The 25807-nt window shown below is 34.3% G+C and overlaps 2 protein-coding genes across 5 annotated transcripts in view; one reads left to right on the plus strand and one right to left on the minus strand.

Moving 5' to 3' along the window:
- The window catches only part of LOC105563629 (glycogen synthase kinase-3 beta), a 49239-nt gene extending 30509 nt beyond the window's left edge, over nucleotides 1–18730 (plus strand). For 2 of the 3 annotated variants that reach the window (XM_012015368.1, XM_012015366.1), the window contains exons 2-7: nucleotides 2411–2601; nucleotides 3127–3210; nucleotides 4420–4530; nucleotides 5012–5249; nucleotides 5513–5706; nucleotides 8401–12293. In XM_012015368.1, the coding sequence (XP_011870758.1) occupies nucleotides 2411–2601; nucleotides 3127–3210; nucleotides 4420–4530; nucleotides 5012–5249; nucleotides 5513–5706; nucleotides 8401–8844 (1262 nt within the window). In that variant the 3' untranslated portion in view covers nucleotides 8845–12293. Of the gene's footprint in view, nucleotides 1–2410; nucleotides 2602–3126; nucleotides 3211–4419; nucleotides 4531–5011; nucleotides 5250–5512; nucleotides 5707–8400; nucleotides 12294–18408 lie in introns of those variants that run through there. The other variant, XM_012015367.1, reaches the window with a different exon arrangement.
- A 1197-nt stretch (nucleotides 18731–19927) lies between these two features.
- LOC105563631 (leucine-rich repeat-containing protein 58) lies at nucleotides 19928–24838 on the minus strand. 2 transcript variants are annotated; one of them, XM_012015369.1, is made up of 5 exons: nucleotides 24593–24838; nucleotides 22845–23324; nucleotides 21802–22018; nucleotides 20865–21054; nucleotides 19928–20439 (listed from the first exon to the last, which is right to left on the minus strand). In XM_012015369.1, the coding sequence occupies exons 2-5, from the start codon at nucleotides 23315–23317 to the stop codon at nucleotides 20273–20275; spliced, it is 1047 nt and encodes a 348-aa protein (XP_011870759.1). In that variant the 5' UTR covers nucleotides 23318–23324; nucleotides 24593–24838; the 3' UTR covers nucleotides 19928–20272. The 2 variants fall into 2 exon arrangements, with proteins under 2 accessions (XP_011870759.1, XP_011870760.1); XM_012015370.1 differs by having other exon boundaries at nucleotides 22845–23339.
- Nucleotides 24839–25807: the final 969 nt, after the last annotated feature.

Consider the following 25807-nt stretch of genomic DNA (forward strand, 5'->3'; position numbering starts at 1 on the left):
CGATTTCTTTCAAGTTTGCCCGCTCTTTGTTGTTCAATTCCCGCAACGATAAATCAGAATTGAGATTTCCGTAGCTGTCGCCGATGCAATTGTATACTGAGAAAAATTTGCATCGAACAAACCAATTAAATTGTGTTTCCGACGGTTAATTTTTCCTATTAAATTATGACTATATCCGATGAAATTTTGATCGAAAAACCGATCATATTTTTCATCGGATGTACAATTTAATCGAATGTACCCGTTTGTTATTATATAATCGGATTATCCGATTATATTATTATATAATCGGATTATCCGATTATATTTCATCGGACATTTTTCTCAGTGTAATAATTGCGTTTCTTTCGCGTACGATTTAACGCACATCTCGAACGAAACGACTGCTTGCCGTATTTCGCCGTTAATGAATGATGTGTAAATTCTTTCTCTCTGTTATATTTACAATCAAATATAGAAAATTATAGGTAGATTTCTATTATAGATTACTTATAAGGGATTTGACGCTGGACATGAAAATCTAATCGGCATTAATCTCGCGAAGTAGAAAAAACAAATGATTCACTCGCGATCTTCAATCTATGGTTGACAGATGATTGAAAATGTCGCGATCATGTCAGAAGACAAGACACCGTTCACGTGGAAATTAATCGTTCGGTGTACTCGCAAATCGGAATCCTCGTATTCACCTTCGAACTCGAAAGCAGGTGATTCTCTACTTTCGAGGAGAGTCTCGATTAAGGATCTCTTACCTCAATTTGTCAGTAACAAAATATAATTTTTACAAAAATCACGTTTATTTAACCTTATTGTCAAAGTGAAATTACAAAATATAATTTTTACAAAAATCACGTTTATTTAACCTTATTGTCAAAGTGAAATTACTGCACGTACAACGTGCAAAAAGCAATTATTATATTTAAATTTTAATTAAATCCTACGTGTAGTTCTCTCCAAGTAATTCTTTGTTGTCATTCTTCAAACATAAAAATTGTGAAAAAGTAATTAAAATTATTTTGATATTAACTTTGGACAGTTACAACTTTCTAATTTTATTTTACAATGAGTTATTTAGTTATTTAATTTTCTAGTGTCCAGTTTTTACTAAATAGAAGAAAAGACTTTTCGTGTCGTTTCAAAAGGCAGTGTCTTGGCAAACTCGTATTATCAGAACACGATAGTTTTATGGACAGTTTTTTAACTTTTTACTAAATCACATTACGATTATTTTGCTGCGTCCATGCAAGCAATCTGAGCTACTTTAATATGTATCTCGTCTGTATGAATCAACGACTTCGTGCTGTCGTACTCGATGTGATATCAAAATAGCCTGCGTGCACCCGGTATCCGGCGCGTCCGTTTTTAACAACGGACGAAAGATATGACGAAAGGTGTGACGCAGTTGAGAAATTGAGACGCTTTCAGTAACTAGGAATACGATGATCGTCGGCAAAAGTCTCGCGTGGAACTCGCGTAAATATTGCGTATTGCGTGAGAGACTTTACATCGCAATGGTAGCAAAACCGGTTATTGTTTGCAATAATTTACAACGCATGTTCAGCAAACTTCAGCAAGGCTATTCCGCACGTTTTCTATCGCCGGTAGAAAATGTCCCTCGACGTTCGATTGTACTCATTACGCGTTCATCCAGTTTCGCAGACCTGCGCGTTTATCTGAACGATAAAAGGAACTGTCGAAAATCTTCCCTCAATTATTTCCTTTAAGGAATCCGCTGGAGACGTTAAGTGTCGTGGGGGGTCGTGAAATCGCGAAATAATTATGAATTGTAAATTTTCCTCGAATAATGCAACCTTCGTGCTGCGTCCGCGAGTCGCTGGGAACTATTAGTGGTATGGCAAAAACAAATCAAGGATTAGACTATTTCTGGTCGACCGTGTCCAAGAACCGCACGTGAAAATAGCGACGATCGCGGTTCCGAGGTGTTGTAATTTATATAACACTTTCCAGACTCGGGGACTTTAACGACGTGCGTAATCTTTTTCTACATTTCTGCGAAATACAAAGTTCTCAGAGAGAGAGAAAAAAAGAAGCGAGAGGGTAGCATCTCGAAAGACTACATTTCTGCGAAATACAAAGTATTCGGGGAGAAAAAGAGGGAAACGTCTTGAAATAATAATGTAAAAATGGGTCGATTGCAGAGTGTCCGACATTGTTCTTTATCAGTAGGTCGTGTTTTTTTTTTGCAAAGAAAGAATACGTTGCATTTTGTCATAAATTTTTAAGATATCGTTGATGTAGAAACTTTACGAAATGGGAACACCCTTTCCCTCGATTCTCGAGGCTCTGGGCTTTTAGAGGGAGTTCGGTTTCCCGCTCCTGTTTCCATTTCCTTTCGTGCACTGTGGTTTTTCCCGATTTCTTTCTATGGGTAGTGCAATGTACCCTGCAGGCAAAGATGGCAGCAAGGTAACGACCGTGGTGGCGACTCCCGGTGCTGGCCCGGATCGTCCTCAGGAGGTCGCGTACACCGATACCAAGGTCATCGGCAATGGCAGCTTCGGAGTGGTATATCAGGCGAAACTCTGCGATTCGGGAGAGATGGTTGCTATCAAGAAGGTTCTCCAGGATAAGCGATTTAAGGTAAGCATTTTTTATGCATCATTTTCTTACGTACAGAGCGAGGGGGAAACCGCTGAGGGCATTGTGCTGTACAGATTTGCGGCATTACTGGGCATTACCAGGCATTAGTTTGGGCATTAGGCCTTGCTGAGGCATTATAAAGATAAAATAAGATCAAATAAGATAATAAGATTAAGTAATGCCCACTGGTACAAGATTTTGGCCAGCGGTTTCCCCCTCGGTACAAAGTAACCAAGTACAAGAAAATTACGAGCTCAATGAAAACGTGCTGAGAACATAGCAATAGCTACTAATAGTTCGTAGTTACTAGATATTGAAGTATCACACTTTATATTTTGTTTTACTTAATTCGATTTAATTTGATTACATTCCATTTTATCCATTTATTCTACGTTTATTTTATTTCGCGTTTTATGTTGTTTTTATTTTAGTCTATTTTTATTTTTTCGATTATTCTATTTATTTAACAAGCAACAAATACATTGACGAAATATTATGATGAACTGTATGCTTTTGTTCTTTCAGAACAGGGAATTACAAATCATGCGACGCCTTGAGCACTGCAACATTGTGAAACTCAAATACTTCTTTTATTCTAGTGGTGATAAGGTAACTATCTTATCTCTGTTTATCTCCATTTTTCTTGAATTTTGAGCGAAGATGAGTTCGATGTCTGTTGGCAAGAAAAATTTTAATTTCTATCAATCTGTCTATTGTAAATGGAGAGAAATTCGCGTGAAAATAATGCGAAGTATATAACTTTAATCAGTACAGCTCCCTTGATTGGCGCGCAATTATCAGTTTTATCGGTCTGTTGCGTAACTCACACGTGCCTATAAATAAAGCGAGAGATGTTCATTTAATGCATGCCACATTATGTTATTTTATAGAACATCTTAACCGCGACTAATCCGGTTTTTCACGTTGACGTAAGTTGAAGTGTACCCAGTAGTAGTTTGTACAAGAGTCCTCCTTTTGGCGAGAGAAAAAAAAACTCTAGGCGAATTATCGCTTCCACATAGGAACACAACATCTTCACATTCGTATCATTCCTTCGAAACGTCATTCTTTTAAAAATGTCGAGCTGGGTGCGATTAGATTACGCTGCTTCGCTAGTCTTGTTAGTACGTAATTTTTCTGAAGGCGTGTGTGATAATTGTAAATGTTAATAACACAGAGACATCGACGTGTGTATCCAAGACAGATAATAATGATGAAACGTATAACTTAAACGTATAACGATCCCTATGGAGTATCCCACAATTCGTTATAATTTTCTTAATCGCAGAGTTGGCTGGATCTTGTAATTGATGCTTCTTTCATAAATTCATAAATCCATAAATTTAGAATATCATAAATTCTGAAACTCTAATAAAAAAGAAAGTCCGTAATGAAAAGATAAAAGTTTTCGTGTAAAAATGAATAAATAACATAATTGTATTTCTACGTTCTAATCTTTTTTAAGTAATTTTTTATCTTGAGAAAGACCGATTTATAAAAATACATGCAATGTCGAAAACTAGAAGGTTGAAGAAGTATAGAAGAATTGATAACCATAGGTTATCCTATGCTAATTATAGGATAATTAAAAAATAATTAAAAAATTGTCTAATTAAAGAGAATTTGTCGCGTGAAATTCAAATCGCGCGAGTTGCGGGAAACTCTGCATCTCTTCCTGACGATAGCATATCAAATACGTCGTCAATGTTTGGTTTTGGAGTAGTGTGCCTTTGAGACGACAAATACTTGTAAACGGACCCCCGCTTGTTGAATGAATGTTACATGCAAACAATTTTCGTTTTTCTTTCTTCTTTTTAGAAGGACGAGGTTTACCTTAATCTAGTCCTCGAATACATACCCGAAACTGTGTACAAAGTCGCTCGACATTATAGCAAAAGCAAGCAGACGATACCAATCAGTTTCATCAAGGTGAGCCATTTTTTTATACCCCTCGTAATGCAAAAATAAAAGTTATATTTGTAAATCTGCTTGTACTCTATTTTATAATTTTCAAGAATTAATCTTTAGAATATCGATGTTCTTATCAGATATCTCTGATAAAGTAGAGAGGAGATATTCTTTCTCGAAATGCAATACTCTCGACGCTTAAGAATATTTTACTAAGTATAAATTTGAAATAAAAATTACAACAATTATTGATATCATGTATGCGATATTTGTAATGTTTTAATTGATTATATTTGCTATTTTAAATTTGCTACTCTCATCTCAGATTTATACAATCGGAGATCTCAAAGAACCTAGAAATAAGTACTGACTTGTATACGATTTAAAAAAAACCTTAACAAATTTTGTATTTTTGTATTACAAGAAATGTGTTTTGCAAACTAATCGGATATGAAATATGATACTATGGGAGATAATGTTTGTTTTTCTCTGTTCTTTGCAGTTATATATGTATCAACTGTTCCGTTCGTTGGCGTACATCCACTCGCTGGGCATCTGTCACAGGGATATCAAGCCACAGAATTTGCTTCTAGATCCGGATACTGGTGTTTTGAAACTATGTGATTTTGGTTCAGCTAAACATCTTGTGAAAGGCGAACCAAATGTATCCTATATCTGCAGTCGCTACTATCGCGCACCTGAACTCATCTTTGGTGCTATTGACTACACTACGAAGATTGGTACGTTTAAAATGTCAATAAATTCTTCTTTAATATCGTGTATTAAATTCGAAAGGATTTCACCGTTGATTGTGCTGTTTGATTCTTTTTGTTCTAATTTGTATCCGAAAATGTAATCTAATTCTTGGTGCTAAAATTTTTTAGCATAAAAAACGTTGCGGTTGATAGCGAGATGTAAAAAGATACATTATTTAATTGAGCCTTTTAATTCTTTTATTATATCTTATTGCAATTTTTAATGTAATTATCATATTTCTCGACAGATGTTTGGAGTGCAGGTTGCGTGCTAGCGGAACTGCTGCTAGGTCAACCGATATTTCCTGGCGATAGCGGTGTCGATCAGCTGGTAGAGATTATCAAAGTCCTCGGTACGCCTACGCGCGATCAGATACGTGAGATGAACCCCAACTATACCGAATTCAAATTTCCACAAATTAAGTCACATCCTTGGCAAAAGGTAGAGTCTACTATTTTATTTTCACATATAACTTTATACACCTTGTTATTAATATCTACTTATATACATACATGAATCCAGCGGCAATGTATTCTATGTATTTCTTCATCGTGTGATTGTCTCGATTTGTTCCACACACATGTCTATTAACTTTGTGACTCGATGAATAATTAAAAAAGTCCACTTTCGTCTTAAATCCATAATTTTAATAATAAAGATAGAGAATATCTTGGAAATATATATACACGGTACTTCAAAATACAAATTTCAGAGAAATATGAATTTTTCACACGGACAGGGTAATAACGAAACAAAAAACAAGTTTTTCAATTAACTTTTGAAGTTACAGGATAAGGTAGAGTCGAATTTGATGTAATATTGCATGAGGAATAATTCAACATGCACTTTCTTAGGGAGAGATTACTTTTTTTGCGTTTCAAATACGATCGATGGCAATAGCGATAGCGCTTCGATCAATGCCATTCATCAATACATTTACTCGTGATTTGCAGTATATGCTTCAACGAATGAGTGAAACACCTATGTGTTCCACGGAGCATCAGAAGATTAGAGTAAGTGATCCGACTTGCAACAAGTGTTGTTCAATATGGCTGGCACAAACTTTCTCTATCTTGGCCCGTTGTACTAACATTCGAAATAACATCTAAACTTCCACTTCGATATCCGGATGAGCGTGCAGACTTATTCCCAATCTTATTTAGTCATTACTTGAGAGGGGGAAAAAACGAAAATAAAGGAAAGACTGGTCTTCAAAATTTCCTTTACGATCAGTTATCTTCTTCATGTAACTCCTCATTGCCTAGTCTCATCTGTTAACGACACTAATGACTATTTATACGCGATTTCTTACATTTTACATTTGTTATGGCGACTGAAAATGATTGTATCACTTACTCTGATGTTCTGGTGATATTTGAGACTTGCATTTGTCAAACTTGAAAGAATGAGTAACAAACATACTGTGGCCTTTCGTGTCTATTGTGCAGAGAATAGTGCTTGGAGTCTGTGTTCATCTTAGATGTACATATTCACACTTGTATGTATTTCAATATTATGCTGATATGTATGAAAGAAGGGATATACAAACAAAGTTGCGTCCAAGCACATGGTATATAACTTTAGACTAAATTAATGGTAAATTTTTCTTCTATGTTCTTATTGGATTATATTGGATATCTATTCTTTTATAAGGATGTAGTAAATTGTACAAATTATAGATGAGCACAAAAACATTGATGTTTTACACTGGATGATTTTCGAATATAGATAGATAAGTTTTTAGTGACAATGTTAATGACAAATATCGGTGTTATCCTCATCCATTCTCATTGCCGATAAAAAAAGCATAGTTATTTTATTTTTAGTTCTCAGCAGGTATCAAAATAAGTTTCTTAACTTTAGGACTACATTGTATTTTTGTCTACACAGATTACATACTGAATCAGATTTAGCCTGTTATGTTTATACAACTTTGATACAAATATATTGTTCGATGAATTTGTGCACAGGAGAACAAACGCCGCGAAATAGGATTATAAAATAAAAGTTCAAGTATTTGCTAGATTGCAAAGTGCAAACGTTTAAGCAGGAGACATTTCCAAGAATGCTAGCATTTTTTACTGGATTAAACGGACTAATATAGTCCTAGGGTTAGACGCCATAAACTGAAATGTAAGAACTGAAATTTTGTATACGAAATGAGACGTGGCTAAAATCATCTCGTTGTGAGTCTATCATCAATAATCGCGACCTTTCATGTCCATCAGTAGTAGAGTAGTGCTTGGAATCAGTGTGTAATTTTCTTAAACGGGATTTTATAGATCTTACAACATTCACGATACCTACTGAGACTTAAAATTGAGAGTTTACATGTCACTAACTATTTTTGTTATTAATCATTCTTCAATCAACAACCGTCAATCTTGAACAATTCTACACAATACTGAACTTTTTTAAGACATTGAACAGAAAGTATCGATGCGATGATAAAAGGCTTTAATTCGTATTCTTACTGCTCGTACTGGCACGTTTACACCGCTGATCATAAGGAAACAAATGAGTTTTATAGTTAGTCAACTAAAGTTAATCTTATTCTCACTGCACATTTACAATTGTCTTAGAAGTATATTTATGTAACACAGTGCATTATATGTGATGGAGAAAATATCTAATCTTGCATATCTGTCCTTCAATGTTGTAATTAGCTGTCGCATACGAATGCACAGTAAGTCTATGGTAATATTGCATATAATTATTGGCCATTACTGATAAACTTCCGTATTTTTGCACGCCACTTATATATCTTTTGCACCTCAAAGAGGATCGAAGAAATGTCAGAATTGCCGGAATATCATTATTGATACGTGACATCTCTGTTAGTCACAGAAACTCAATATAGATCGTTCTTATCAATGAAATAAATCGCTTAACGCTGCTAAAATGAATGAAACTTGCACAGTGCGTTGTTACGGACAAATGTACTACAAATTGAGTCGAGAATAGGATTTTTGCTTCAAAGTCCGTCCTTGGAGCGAGGACAAGTCATCTCTACTAGTCCCAGCGAATGTGTGAATCAAAATATCGTAACATTGATCCAAGGGAATATTTATTGGTACATTTAACAAGGAGAGTCGAGGGTACAAGTTTCTGTCATGAACTCGATTGTGGTTGCAGGTATTCAGGGCGCGCACCCCGCCAGAAGCGATGGACCTAGTGGCACGGCTGTTGGAGTACACGCCGTCGCTGCGCATGACGCCGCTGCAAGCGTGCGCGCACTCGTTCTTCAATGAGTTACGCGAGCAGGGCACGCGGTTGCCAAGCGGCCGTGAACTGCCGCCGCTCTTCAACTTCACCGAGCACGAGCTGCGGATCCAGCCGATCCTCAACAGCATGCTGATACCCAAGTACATGCAATCGGCCGCCGCCACCACCGGTACGGAGGGGAATCCCGGCGGGGGCGGCGGAGGCGGAGGTGGCGGCCAGTCGGACGCCACGGGCGCCGCTGCCAGTGCTAGCGGTAACTCTAGTGATAATAGCGCCAGCAATCCCAACACCACCACTAACACCACCGCTACAAACACGCAAAACACTGACCCCAGCCAATCGAACATGGCTTGAGCCGCTTTACTCTATCTTCTACTTTTCCTTTCCTCTTTAACGTTATTAAACAGTTGGGTTATGACGTTGTTACGGTGGCATGACGAAGCAACCATCTTCTGACGAGGATGTCCACGTTGTAAATGCGACACGCCGCATTGCGGAATACATAGATAATAAGATTTTCATCTTCTCTTTAGCGAGAAGTAGAGTAGTGCAGCGACGCGATTCGGCGGAATTAAGGCTCCTCGCTCGTCTCTGTAGGCATGTTGTACCCAGGGGTCCTGACTCGCTTCGTTTCAACGAAAGTTTTATTAATTCGTAATTTCCAGAGGATTCAGGCAGATCCCGACACTGACAACTTAACACTTCCACTTTTCGCTGATTTTTTCATTGCTAGCTGTTTAACTTATCAAACGAAATATGTTGTCTGCCAATCTACATAGTGCATCTACAGTTTCGTTAATTAGATAGCCAGGATTCTATCTCGAGCATTGTCTACTTTTGCATCCTTGGTTCCTTATCTTTTTTAACGGCAAAGTAGCTATTCCCCTTTCTACGGAACAGGAGTATAAACAGACAAATTTCGAAATAGAACAATGTTATCTAGTTTGCGGAGCTGTAATCACATTTTTCAGATTCATAAGGACGTTCCTGGAAAAACTGTAAAGCAATCGTTAACGACAGAACGTACAGGGAAGATAATAATTTTACAGTTGCATGGGATATAGAGAAATGTATATAGATATTTATGCATAAATGTAACACGTTTAAACTGCGCGTTCCGAATAACTGCATACACACACTCGCACAGTTGACAATGATAAAGAAAGCCTTCAGATTTCTTCTTTGTCCAAAAACAAAGAGATGAGGTGGAGGTCGTTATATCTAAGCTGATATAAAATCAACGAAGATAAGAACAGACCGGAAAAAGCATTTCGTGCTCTTTCTTCAACATCTTTACACGGCTAGACAGAGAACGCGCAATTTTTATTTTTGTTACATGCGTAGATATCCAGTATACGACGTTTCACATCTCTTTACATGACCCAGTTCGCTGTTTTTGGAAGCAGCGCTAAAATTCATCTCTTTCCAGGAAAGGAGTTCGGACCCGACATGAGCGTACAATATCGAAAGCATTTTACACATTAAAGTAGAATACCATTTTTTATGTTACAACATGTATTTAATAGAATAGGTGCACGAAACACACCAAGAATTCGTCGCTTTGATAAATATCTCTTGAAGGTCAATATTCAATATAAAAATTCAGTTCTGCTGAAGACACACGGAAATCATCATGACATATTAATTTCTTCGTAAAGATATAGTCTCGGAATTTGTGTTCACAAATTTCTCCTATCAGCTACGACTTGTGACATGCGATTAGCTAATTTACTTTAATGTGTGCATGCGTGAGAAACAAATTTTGACATTCTCTATTTCTCACATTATAAACCTATCAGGAGTCTTAATTACGCCTCGTTGTTGTCGAATCGAATTCAGTGTATATATATGTGTAGGAATTTGACCCCTTTTAATTTTAAATGCCGCTAAATGCGTTTACTCTAATTAAAGATAAACTAAGAGGATGTATAATCTAATGCGTTTAGCGTAATGTCGTTTGCGTCGCCATCATTTTATGTTTTAAGACAAACTGCGGAACCGAAGCTCGACAAAAAAAATGACAATTTGAGAAGAATGTGATTGCTGATGACAGTTGAAGGATGCTACGTTGTCTTTTTGTAGACTAGACCGGCGCAATTTGACAGCGAATGCTTAATTATACGCTATGTATATATAAAAACTAAAATCCTTCTTTAACACATTGCCCGCTGTATTATACGCGTCGTTTATATGTGAATGACACTCTTTGTTCCTGTCATTTAAATACGAATAACATCAAATTTTCGTAACCAACGTGCAATGAAGTTCTACGACAAGAAAGTGAGTTATAAAAAAGAATCAGATTTAGTTCTAAAAAGTTTCCTCGAATATATTCATATATTATAAGTCATTCATATAAGTGACGTGGTCAATGTGTTAATTGATAACGTTTACATGCGCGATCCTTATTGAGTTAAACTACAGTCGAATGCGCTTTTAATATGAATTCACCAAGATCAAACGAATTTGTTTTTACACTTTTCCTTCTATTTCTAATTGGAGTTTAGTAACATATGTATATTGAAAATGTGTTCTTTCCTACTTGCTTTCTGAATCTAATATAATCATTCAATCACATAGCAAATAAATACGTATGATTAGTGGGAAAGTTACATGGCAAAGAAAATTCTGTTTAAAAAACATTTAGCTAGTTTATGGTGGGAGTTGATTATATTCGACTGTAATCATATTATGACTGGGCACTTCTAGACAATGTTCAATATCTGCAAAATTACCTTGAAAAGTACATGCTTGTTGAAAGAAAACCATCGTACTGTTAATGCATAATTTGGCAGCAAAAACAAATTACTTTATTGCTGAATTGACTTAAATGTACATACTAAATGTACATATAACTAGTTCCTCTTTAACCGATAATCGCTAAGCACGATTTGAATTGAAAACAAACTGAAACAATGTGTAATCAAATGTCTAGTAATTTATTAATGCATCGCAAATTGAAAAACACATTGATTGGAAAAAGATTATCGTGCTGTCGACATAATTTAGCATATACACACACATATATATATATAGGAATCGTTCCTTCTTTAACAACTGATAATTGCTAAACGCGTCTCTAGTTGAACGAAAATTCAAGATAAATATGTAATTTAGCATCTAATATCAATTTATCGAATGCGATGGCTGAATCAAAACCGGTATAATTTTACATTTGAACTTAAAATTCAACAATCATTACCCCAGTGATAAATGATTCGTCGATCGATGTCGAATCGACATCTACACCTTCGAATTGATGTCGAATCAATGTCGATTTGACGCCGTTTTGACATCGTTCGATGAGTCATTTCTCGTTGGGTACATTTGTATATGTGAATAAATAGAATAATACTTTGTTTCTTAATATCATTTCTGTTGGAAAATTATACTCTACAGAATTATATCGGTTTCAAATTATATACGGATTGGTTTGGAAGAAGGCAAAAGTAGAAATAAACTGTTCTCTGTCACATTTTCGATTCGTAATATGAGTTTCAGTAAGGCGTACTCGTATTTCCTCGAGATTTCAGTCAATCTGCAGATATCGCATACTATAGAATGATATAACAATGAATATGGATACCGAGCGATAATATCAATAATTAATGTCTGCATTTCATCTCGATTAATGTCATCTTGTAGACAAATAATCATGGAAAGGATACTCTTTATTTTGTGTTCAGATTTCGAACGGAATTCTTCCGTTCTTACTGATAAATGCTGAAAGATACTTGAAATATAAGAATATTCTTCAATGTCGCCAGCAGCAATTAACAACGTCGGTGTTTTCTTGACCATATCTGGCATTTTTAATAATACAGAAAATTTATTGCGAAAAAATATTACCTCAGCCAGGTTTAAAGTCGAAAAATAGACGCGGTGACAACATCTTTATACTGTTGTTGCGATAAATATTACCACATGCCTCAGTGGTCGGATTGGTGAAACGCCCGCCTAGAGTGTAGGGAAGTCCAGGTCCATACCCAGGCTGAGGTAATATTTTCCGTAATAAATTTTCTCTATTATTAAAAATGCCAGATATGGTCAAAAACACTGACGTTGATACTTGAAATATGTTTGAAATACGTATATATAAAGGTGTCTCGGACGTAAAAATCGACTCGCAGACTAAGATGCGCTGTCCGAAGAAAATATTGGCTAACAAACTCGTCTTTCTTGTCGTAGCACTTATTGTTAGCGAGGAGACAGACATTAATTAATGCCTATATCGGTCATGCCTCGACTCTAAAAATTGTTATCCCCCAAGTACTGTCGCTACACTATGATTTTTTCCAGATTCTCGTCTTTCCAAATTTTCTCCCTTTTTTAAATCTAGATGACGAACTTCTAATCGACTCAACGGAGCGATTGTAATACTTTTAAGCCGATGACACATCGTACATGGCGAATGGACTTTTTGACGTGTTAATAAAACTCTTTCAATAATGAAAAAGGCATTTTGTACGTTATACTTGTCCCAGGAATCAGTTACGCGGGAAGACAGTCGGAAATTTATGTTTTTCTTACAAGGAAATATGTGATAAGAACAAAAACTCTTTTATTAAGAAGAAAAATTTCTGATATTGCAAAAATTATAGAAAGGTTTGTAAAGTTCTTTTTTTTAAATATATTTTCAGGCACAAAATAAGTATTTGACGTATACGTTATATGTGAAATAACAAAAATAAATAATCCTTATACTTAACTTAGAAAGTATATTTATTATTGAGTTGCTACTGTCGGTAATTTTGTAATATATTAATTGTTACAAGATTCACAAAAATCAAACTATTTGTTAGTGGTTTTTAATGATACAAAATGTATAATATAAAATTACGAAAAATTATTAATACATGTTGTATAATTTTTTAAATCTAAAATTTAAAGATAAATCGACACTCCTCGTAGCCGCATTCCGGGACAGTCTGGTTATCTTAACATATGTAGCATATTATTGTGTTATAAAAATAATATTCAATCAGTTTGATTTTTCTATCAGGAGATAAAATCAAAGATAAAATGCAAAAGAAGAAAGAATGAGTGATGTATAAAAATTAGAAATGTTGATATTCAAATTAAAGTTTTATCGATGTTGAAGATGTTAAAATTAAGTTCTTTAACTTTCTCGTCTTTCTTTTTTTTCTAATGATTGGTACTGTATCTCTCGTTTGATTTTAAACAAAATTATCGTCAACTCTTTTCTAACTTTGAAAGAGTACATAGAATTTATTTTTTCGAAATGTACTTTCTGATTTTGAAACGAGACCAATACGTTTTGTATTATACAAGAAGTAGTTACAAATGTGTCGATGATAGAAAAGTGAAATTTGCATTTTCGCCATGTACAAATTTGAATTACATTGTTCTGTACAATTAGCAACAAAATTATAAATATTATAAATATTATTATCAGCAATATATATTATTAAAAATTATATGAAAAGGTTAAAATATTGCATACAATATATAAATACAATCTGAAAACAATCTAAAGGACTAGTTTAGGTATCGGAAGCAATTTTGAAAATATATAGATTGTTAATTAGTTGTACATATTTTGAAATAATTATTTTCTTATTGTTTTGAATTCGTGCATTTATAAAATCTTACTTTAAGAGATGGCTGACTCGATGCAATGGCTTGAAGTCTCTTTCGTATTATCACATACATTGATATACAACACGTAATATTTTTCCGAAAGAGATTTGGAAATAATCGAAATTTAAACTCAGCAAAGTTACACCTATTTTCTAAGTTTGTTCGTTACAGTTGCATCACTCGCACTTTATTTTTGTTTCACCCTGAAACCTAGATATACATCCATTTCATTTTAAAGCGCATGAAAGTGCAATGGATACAAATAGACTTAACGTTTCTTTCGAGCGAATTTTAAAAGATTATCGAGAGAAACACCGAATTCAATGAAGGAATTAATCAGGAATATCCATTTATTGGATGTGGATGTTATTGATTATTTATCATTATTATTAGCAATAAACAAATTCATCGATTCTTCCTTTTAGTTGATTTCCTTCTCGTCTCGTCTCAGCGCGTCTTTTCTTTATCATCTATGGAAAGCTTACATTCAGACAAACGGAAGGAGGGTTCTCTGTATTTTATAATATTATCAATTAGATGATTACAAAACTCTTGACGTGATTGTCAGCTTGAAAGAAGAGCGTGTAAAATATGATAACTATACATATAAATATCGATCGAAAAGTTCGTTTATTTCATTTTTTGTTTATTAATATAAGAAGCCATATAGAGAAGAAATAAGAACGAACTTTTGATTAGTCTAATAATAATAAAATTATAATATGTATATATAATAATATTATTATTAGATTAATAATATAAATATATATAGAACTTAATATATAGAATTAAATATACGATGTATATATGTATGTGTGTGTGCGTGTATGTGTGCATATATGTATGTGTATATGCATATATGCAAATTAATTAAGATTTTAATGATAGTGGTGAGTAAAAACACATCGGTGTTGTAAAGAAAGGGTGCGGAAAGAAAGGTTAGACAAAAATTTGCTCTTAAGGTTCCTATTTCTTCATTGTAGCTCTATTGAACTGTGACGTTAGAAATGCATGAAATTATGAAGTTTTCTTTACGTTATAGATGGAAACAAGTCGGTTGTTCGTATGTTGCAACACGCGATCGATAATATAGATTACTAAGCGTACAGAGAAAATTACTTGTTTTATTGGTAATTACATGTATAATTTAAGCTACATATGATTTCCAACAAATTTTCAGCGTAGAGGAACTCGATCGAGATCAACAGCTATTTATTAATCTACGAGAAGAAGGAATCATTGGCATAGCTTATCTATACAAACTATTTATACAGGTCTAACAATAGATAGAAAGCTGCTTGTGCGGAAACTAATTGATTTCGATATATTCTGCAAAAAAAACTTTATTGGCTCAAATTTAATTCTTATTTGTAATGCCACAGATCAGATACAATGAGAAAATAAGAACTTTAAATAATATCATTATATATAATATACTCTTCTTGTTTTACAATGACATCTTATTCGTTAAGTTTTTTTTATCCTAGCATCATCGTTTACACCCTTTAAGATGTAACGGATAAAATGTAACAATTGTGTAAAGAGACAAACAATAAACTAATTTAATATGTAAAATATATATGTGTAGGAGTGTGTGCGCGTGTTCATGGATATATTAAATTACTGCAAAAGATATTGAGATATTTTTACAGGCTCGAGACAAAATTTAAGTTCAAAGTTTTCATAGAAATGAAAAAGGAGGAAAATTTCATTAAAACTGATAAATGAGAATTGATTTTAACTAATAAAGGCAGTTTCTCTTAAAACTATGTTATTTCTCTCAATAAATACTTTTGCACTAATATAATACATTGTAAAAAGTAATTCATACGTTAGCATCGCTAATGACTGCATGTAATGTTTTGCATCGTATTACATGTTAATATATCTGAATAAGGTAAGAACGCTAAATAGTGTGACTTAAGATATATCTCGATAAAGACCAATCTTTCTTAACTTCTATTTTCCTAAAACGACATATCGCGTAAGGAATTAATGTAATATGGCGCACATTACATTAATCCATTAACGACCAATCTCATTCCTGAAATAAAAATTCTTGTGAATAAGATGAGTTTAATAATAAATGACGTTCAGCCCCGTATCAATTCTTTTAATATCTCGTTTTTAAATATAGGAAAATGTTCGAGAATATAATAGTAAATTAGTCGCATTGTAACATTAAATAAAAAGTAAGACCAATTATAATGAAATATTGTATTATAAATGCAGTTTTAACTAAATTCTTTCCAGTACTACGGTCTTTAATGGATTTATTAATCAAACACGAATAAAAATGGATAGGAAAAAGGAAATTGTTGAAAATAAATTGAGTAGTTTCAGCACAACAAGTAAATGATTGAAAATAAACCTGAATCTGAAAAATGTAACCTTTTTTTAACATCTGTGTATATATCTTTATATCTTTTGATTGTTACATATTAATTTAATGTTAACTTTATTTTAATTTTTTACTAAACCTAGATTTTTGTAATTTCTACTTCTTGATTTTGATTGAAGAGAAGTAGAAATTGAAAAGTGATGCCTGTTGTTTATAGAGAATTGAGACAGAAATATCTCTACTTCTACATTTTGCTTTTTAAATACGTTAATATTAATTGATTTAATCTTTCAACGAAGAGTTTGCAAATATGTCTTACGTATAATTTTATACAAGTGATTTTTTTCCTTCCAATTCCATTTCGATTCGTCCACTTTTTTCACAGACATTCTATATCAAAATGTATCTCATACATCACCCATCAAAGTTCGTCGTATAAGTGAATTTATATACTGTTGCGGAATATTTGATACGAAGGTGCGAGTGATACGTTAGGAATAATTTTAATTTCCATTTGGATCCGAACTGATGTGATCTCAATATTCGTGCTAAGAATTTCAATGGTTGGACATCCTCTTCAGAAGTGTGCAAGAAATCTTACGAGGATCAAGAAAACTTTGAATTTTCAATTCAAAAAATTTACAATTGTAACTATAATTCTTCTGTTTTTTTTTATTCTGTTATAATGCGAAACTTGTTTTTCCAATTAAAAATTTATTAAATCTAAAAATTAAAATACCGGCTGGAGTTCAGCTACTTCTTTTTCAAAATTATATCTTACTTGCGTACACAGATTAAAGCTAATCAAATTAATGATAATCAATGTATACAGGGTCTCTCAATATTTTTTGCATTTTATTGTAACTTGTTAAACTTTAACATTATATATTGTAGTAACTACATGTCAAGTTAAGAATTTTATTGAAATTTAATTCGAGTTGTACAACAATAATTTATTATTTACTTATCTGTAATATTTAAATCGAATTGAAAGACATTAACTTTTTATAAATGTCATTAGTAGAATTAATTAAAACATAATCAAGTGTACTTATTATTCTAACGATTTATTCTATTAAAATTGCGCAAAAATTTTACAATTTATTTATCTAGATTTATAAAACTTATTTTTGTGACATGTCTTTCATTTTCAATGTACTACAAAGTGAATTTTCCACGAATTCTCGGATACCCTGTACAGCAGTTACATGCATTTCATTATCACATCATGACATCCTTAATGACGACCTTGATGACGTTGTGTACTCTAACCGATCTGACCTGATGATGATGCAATCAATATCTCACGAGTATAATCATTAGCAAATGCGTTTAATATGCGCACTTATTCTCTTGTTCGGGACAGATATTAAAGAATCTTTCGACACAATTATCAATTTCCTCAAATTATTTCTTTTTTTTTTATAGAAATGAAAAAGAGTTTTAAGCTTAAAAGCTTTTTGTATAAAGACGCTTATTAAATATTCTAACATTGAAGTAAAACATGATAATCTTTTTTACTTTGTTTTATAGACATCTTCATTGAAATTAATATTGTTCGAAAAGTTTGTTTTATGTTATGTTTTTCTACATATTTTAATTTTTGTTTTTTCCCATTTTTGTAATGAAGAATACTAGACCGTCGTATCTTAAATTGTAAAAGGCATAGTTTTTTATTTGAAAAAGAAAGCAAAATAAATTTTTATTTGTAAGAAAACTATTTAACATATAATTTTTAAATTAACGTTGAAAATGCCATTAGAAGAAAAAGATATGACAATTTATACAGAGAACTACGTAATATAAATTAAAGAGAAAATATTGCATGTTAACATTTAAAGCAAACTGCATATTTACACTAGCATTTATTTACACTAAGGAAGAAATACATTATACAAGAAATATCCTGATAAAAATAAGGCCTCTTTCTTTCATGACCCTGTACCTTCTTTACACTCCTTAATATCGCATTTTAGACGAGGACAAGGATGCCAAGGAGACAAAGGAGCAGGAAACTCATCAGGAGCAGCAGGTGGTGGACGGCGAATAGAAAAAATATATTGGTTGATGCAGATCACGTCGCGCCCCGGTCGGAATGGATTATGATGAAAATGACGATACTCCCGAATGATATAAAGGATGGCGAATAATGATAAATCAAGGTAACACCCTCGGCCGCAGGCGCAGTGAGTCTTTAATGTTTAAAACTCATGAATGTACGATATTAGGGAGAAATTGTTTAATATATATAAATATATATATAAATATATATAAATATATATATATAGAAGAGCGAGAGAGAGAGAACGAGACGATGCATAAGAGACAAAAATATTTACCACACAATTAAATAAAATGAAATTAAGATGAAATGAAGATTAAGAAAAAAAAGAAGTAAAGAGTAGTGTTAGTTACTATCACGCCTATATGATAAAAACGCGCTAATTCGACGTCATGAATAGGTGTGAGATTATATGCGCATGTGTAAATGTGTGTGTGAAAATAAAGGTGCGTTTGGAAGAGAGAGAAAGAAAGAAAGAGCGAGAAAAAGCATGTACATACATATATATGTATGTAATATATAAATAACGCGCATATATATATAAATATGTATATGTATGTATAGGTAACTAATTATATATGACTACACACTGTACTAAGCGGTGAGCAAAAAATTGAAAAAAAGGTAGTAAAACTCTTATTACACGATTGCTATGTTTACACAATTATATATATACACACGAGTATATATATTATATATATATAAAATTATAAATACACACACTTACCTACCATTCTCATTTCGCTACTCCTCCTCTGCGTTCTTTCTCTTGAATGTTGTTTTTAGTTTTACGGAACATGATGACGCAAAAAAGAATCGTATTAGTCGCAAAGACGATGATAATGATGATGAATACCTTGTAGTATAACTCTGGATGTGTTTAAGCGAGAAGGAAATCGCGAGATACCGCGCCGTCGTCAATCACGCGGCGGGATCACCCTATATAATAATATTATTATTGTATATTTTGTGGTTTATTTAACAATAAACTATTAACAAAAATGTTAATCGCTGCCTCGCTCTTTTTTCCAAATGCAACATTTGCTTTCTAACTTTGCTAAATATGACTTGCGGTAGAAGCAACTTAATACTCGAGCGACAATATACTGGTCTTTCAGTCGAGATGGAAAGAATCGCTCTAACGATTGAACTTGTCTATTCTCTACTTGAGATATTCCCTCAATTTTGTTCCCATCTTCTAATGTGTACATGCGTAAAATAAATAAATCGCCCGCTTTATCCTTTACCCGTTTTCTTATTCTACATACAGCCACCTGATTACACGATAAATGTGTATTGAGAAGAGCGTAATTTTTGTTTCTGAAAGTTTTCAGGTAAAAAAGAGGATTTTAAATAGAGAAAATTTATATGTTAGATTAGTCAACAAATTTTTTATTTTTCCAAACTTTCAGGGGTGATTTTTTAAATTCTGGTAATGACGAATCTTGCAATGTCTTTATTTATGTTGTAGAATACATTTATTATATTGTATAATACGATCACATTAGTTTTTTGATATAGAAAAGAAGGAGAAAAATACACGAACATATGAAGCACGTTACAATATTTCTACAGATTTACATATGTTATAACTTGTTTTCTGTAGAACTGTTTGAAATGTTTATTCTCATGTAATTTATATCTCTATAAATTTCGTACCATTTATCAAGAACAGAAAATGGATAATAACTCTCTTCACGTCGAAACAATTGTAACGAAACAGCCAATTCGGAATGTCTTTTATTACAGAAATATGCCTGATTAAATATAAGATCTCATTAGCCGAGAAGAACCTTTCTGATCATAGCACCACTGACGAGCTCCTCGTCACTGTCTCGCGGCTCGATGCATTTGCTGCTACATAAATATTGCAACAACGGTAAGCGATACTTGCCACAGAAATCGACAAACTTAATGTGCTCCACTCGGTTATTAAAGAAAACACCTGCGCAGAAAAATTTACGTTGACTTAGACCCCGAGATTCGATCGAGAAGAATGCGTTCAGAATGCTTTGTTTTTCCCGCACTTGCACATTTTTTCGAAAATTTTTATGCATTGCAGAAAGTGTATCGCAGTCAAATTTTTTTCCCTCGAGCTTACCACCTCGGGAATGCTCGGCTGTTTGATTGAATTAAGCTTTCCGTGCGTAATTTCTCGAAGTAACATTTTATCTGACTGCTTGTCACGATTGGATTTAGTTTCAACTTTCGATTTTCGTGTTGACGCCCATTGACTCTCCTTGCTGTCAGCGTTTCAACGATCAGAAAAATAAGAGGTGGTAGTCAACACAAAAATCGATTGCAACGAAATCCAATCTCTATTACAATTATAACTGTTGATAATTCTTGGTAAATTAACGAAACACTGACCTTTGCACTTAGGATTGACACAATGGTGGGCGCTATTGAGGTACTGCACTAGGCTGTGCGGTATACTCTCGTTGTCGTAGCGAATATCGTTGGTCTTGATGACACGGGCCGCTAGCTCCAGCAACGACGGCGGATTGTGTGTCATATCTGATACAAATCTCACTACTAATGGATTATCTCGTAAAGACAACTGCGAAAATAAAATGAACGCGGTGTATTCCGTGTAAAGAAATTATTTGATTCAACATGAATCAGTTATAAATGTTGAACTTTGCTGCGTAAAATTTCTATGGCAAATTGAACATTTGTAGCTGACCATCAAAGGATGTGGCAAAGAAATTAATCTTTTGTTGTAATAAAAACCGTTGATATACCATACTTTCTTGCGGTAACAACAGTGTATTTTGTTTCAATGTGTTTTTATTGAAAATTTCATGTTGTACTTTGTACTGATTTTGATAAAGTTATGTTTACTGTACAACAAATCTGCTATTAATACTACGACTAGAATTTTAAACTTTATAGTTGAAATTATAATATTCAATGATATACATGTACATTAGTGTCTCGGAGATAAAGTTAAGTCACAAAGCTTAAATTTCATAAGAGAATAATTCGAAAATTTTGTCTCTGCATCAAATTTAGCATCGTGCTTTGACTTTTCTTAACTTTTCCACTAAATAATGTTCTTCACTAATGTCTTTTTAGAAGAAAACAAATAATTGTTCCATGTTGCGGCTATTATTGGTGCAGAAAGGAGGATTTAACAAGCTATATATCTCTGTAAAACTATGGACCTATTCATCACTAACTTGACAAGTTGATTCCTGAGATGTAAAAATCTCGTTTTAAAAAATATGACTTAACACTTAATTTCTGAGAAACTGATATACGATATAATATAAAATATATGGCGATTAAATTATTTGTGACCAACCTCTGTGAGGCATTTTAATGTTATTATCTCAGTTGGCAATGTTCGCAGCCTGTTCCTATGAAGCGATAAACTCTTCAGATTTGTTAAATTGGCTATTGAGCTTGGCAGGCTCTCTAAGGTGTTGTCGCAAAGTACGAGAGCCTGTAAGGACTTCAGCTGACCAAGGGTGGACGGTACTTCTGTCAATCTGTTGTCTCCCATCGACAAGACTCGCAACCTTCGCAAATCATAATATTTGATAAAAATGTTTTTATAAAAACGAATCGTTCGATTTTTTTACATATAAAAATAATGCGCATGTATTATATTCGCAAGCAGAGGCAATTATTTGAATTGATAGTATAAAATGACTATTATAAAATTCGCATTTTATGATCATAAACCAATACAAAATGTGTGTCCAAGACTGCGATCACACGAGCATTAAAATAACGGACGGTATGGTAGACGTTACGCCGTTTATTTTAGCATGATATTCAAGTAAAGCACAGACAGCAATTAAAATTGATTGTACAGCTGGAGTTCCAGACAAGACAACTCTAAAAGAAAACGTAGATCGAAATCGATGCAGCAAATTCAATTCCTTTATCCATGTCCCTCTTTATGTGCGTGAAAAATTAGATCTTGCAACACTGAATAGCCAGAAATCATCTCGGTACATCTTGATATCGCAATTATAAACTTTTAGACGTCAACTTACTATTATCAATAGTGGCTTCCTTCACTGAAATTTTTTACAACTAAAATATTTTATTATAGTTTTCAGCTTTCCTTGTGTTCTTCAAAATACCTTTTTATTTGCCAATTAATTTGCCGACAATTAAATTAATGAGAATTTGAGTTTTTATTTAAACCTCGTCACCAACTAAGAATTACGTAACATCAATATTATAATTTACTACTCAACAGTGTAAACGTTATGGACAACATGTGTTATATTACATTTACATTGTTGAGTGGAAAATTATAATATTAATGTTGTATAACTGTAATTAATGTTAGCCAAGTAATTATTATTGAAATTCATAAAAATACGCAATTACCCTTGCAGCTTCCAGATATCTTTGGTAATTTCGCTGATAAGATTGCCACTCAAGTAAAGATATCGTAAGCCAGGTAGGTCTAGAATCTGTCCCGGAAATTCCGTGAGTCTATTGCCGCCTAAATTGAGTTCCCTCAAATTGGTGAGATTCGCAAAATCTTTCGGCAATCCATCATTCGTGAGGTTGTTCTGTTTCGCAATCAAGCAGGTCAAAGGACAATCCGCCCAAAAGTCCGGTAATCTGGTGAGGCCGCAGTTCGAGATGTCGAGGGCATTCAAGTTGGTGAATCTGTTGATACTGGCAGGAAGAGTCGTAAGACGATTCTGGCTCAGTAACAAAGTATCCACTTGCTCTTGGGTTTTGGTATTGAGGAATTGCTTATCCAACGCTTCGTCGTTCAGTGCCAAATAAGTCAGGTCTAACGTTATTAAAGCGGAATCCGAGTCGCTCGAGTCCGACGTGTAACTCTCCATGGCTAAGCTGTAACATTTCGCACTTACTTCAATGTTGACTCTACTTACTATTATTATTAGAAAAGTAAATATACGGGGCACAATGCAGTAGATAACGTCCGACAACCGTGTGTGGCCATGTCGGAAGGACATCAAATAATCAGGAGACGGACCGCATTCGAAACTAACACATACAGCACCAAAGCTTTCAGAAACATTTCAAAAAACATTGTTGCAATGTATCTGAAATGTTTCTGAAAGCTTTGGTGCTGTATGGGAGAGCAGGTAGAATTTTTCTTGGAAAAATATGAGCGTTTACTGGGTCCCGATTAGTCATTCAAGTGTCTTTTCAAGGAAAAGAGGGGGAACGTTTACGCGTAGTTAAAAAAAATGATAATATGTAATTTTGTATAAAGTCGCATCGTCATTGTCACAATCGCGCAAGCACGACAGAGGAGCGGCAAAATGTAAACAGTGGATGTGTATTTTTCGTCACGTGGATGATACATGACGATGTGAATTTGCGTTCAGCGTGTTATCGTATACGACGCATATCAGGTCGTTACAAAAAATTGATAAATTCGACAAACGGTCACTGATTAAAGGCGAAAACTATTAGTGCCGAGATTGTTATCGTAGCGAAATAATTTTTAATCGGTTGGTAAGGAATAGCATATTGAAAGTACAACGAGAGTATTCTTTATTTCATATAACTTAATCGTCGATTATTATTGGCGGGCAGGCGCGCGCACATCGTACATTCGGCGCATGTAAATTAATTATCAGAAATCGATAAGATTCCGAGAAAGTCGTCACGTTGTTATTGGTTGAGCGATTTTTCTCGTGAAAAAAAAGTTTCCAAGAAATGCAGCATTTCTACCGAGTTGCAGTTATTATCAGTATCGTTACGATATTTTTAAAAAAGTTATATATCGATACGTTGACAAACTGAGTTTGATAAGGAGTTTAAAAAGTTCTTTATAGACGGAAAATATGATTTTCATTCGGTCGATGGCTGCACAAGTTGCGCCCGCGTGGCATTTTTTAACAAAGAAGGCGTTATCCGACGTAAGGTGCAAAGCTTTCGCTCCGTGTTACGCGTGCATAAAAATATTTGCGGGATTGAAGATCCCGGAAGTGCAAGACGATTGAAAAGGCGAGCGCGCGGACGTTTGAAATCCGCGCGCGCGCGACAATCGCGATGCGATTCTCGCGTGACGTCACCGACCGCGAGCCATTTGGTACAAGTGCGTGAGGGACTCGCCGGGCTCGCCGTGAAGCAACCATGACACTTACTTGTTACTCGTTTTGTCTTGGCCGTCGGGGACGATGCCGTTGGCGGCCTCCGGACGCTCCCCGAGTGCGCGGTGCGCACTCACCGTATCTCGAACGAGCGGATCTCACGAGAGCAGCGCGAGCGGAACGACGCACGACTGACCGAACACGACCGGGGATCGTCGCGCACGAATCGCGCTCGCGTGACATCTGCGGCTCTGCGGCTCTTTATCAGCGCGGTCGTCTTTATCCATCGCCTATCATCGCCGCTGCCGCACGCTCGAGCCCAGTCTCCCCGCCAAGCGCTGTTGCAACCAATCTCACATATAATATGTCATTGTTAACGGTCTGTCCTGGGGGTCCCGATATATGTTTTTCTTCTATCAGAAAGACCATGTTGAAACACGGTTTTTGATCGGGGGATTGGATCAGTTTGATTTTGGAAAATCCTTGCGAAAACATATTGAGCCTTTCACTGGAAAATTAACGTCCAAGTTTTGCTCGGCGGGCCGGATTTGGAGAATGAAACATTTTTAATGAATTTCTGATAAAACCCAAAAGACCCTAGTAGCACAATATATTGGCGCAGTACTGGAAAATAATGTCAACCTAGTGTTCTCAATATTGGTCCAATATTGTAAAGCCCGTATCAGACTACGGATTGGGATCAGATTGAAATTTGACCAATTAGAGTAAAGGTTACTAAACTCGAGATTAGTAAACTTTACTGCGATTGGTCAAATTTCAGTCTAAACCCAATCTCAATCCGTAGTCTGATACGGGCTTGAGATGGACGCCTTTTCCTATTTAGATGTCTATTCGGCAATATTGGTCTAATATTGTATCAATATTCTTATTACATTAAATAACAATGGCTCGTATAATAAAATCACGTATAATAAAAGGGGCTCGGAGCCTGAACAGGATTGTAATGTCCGATAAAATTACTTTATTATAATAGCAAATATATACATACGTTTCGGACCTTATTGGACCATCTTCAGTATAACGAAAAAAATAATAAATACAATAAAAAGTATACATCGATTCGCGAATTAAAAATATACATAGATGACGCAGTCAGTAATATAATCTTATTACATTTAAATGTTGGCCAATGCACTTGCGACATAAATCTAATGTTATATAATTATTATCGTGAATTTTTGAGATTTTTCCTCGCGGAAAAAATTTAAGAAAGATAAATGAATGTATACATGAATTCGTAAAATTAAG

This window comes from Vollenhovia emeryi, unplaced genomic scaffold (genome assembly GCF_000949405.1).
Source record: "Vollenhovia emeryi isolate VEMERY1.0 unplaced genomic scaffold, V.emery_V1.0 DF939173.1, whole genome shotgun sequence".
Taxonomy (NCBI): Eukaryota; Metazoa; Arthropoda; class Insecta; order Hymenoptera; family Formicidae; genus Vollenhovia; species Vollenhovia emeryi.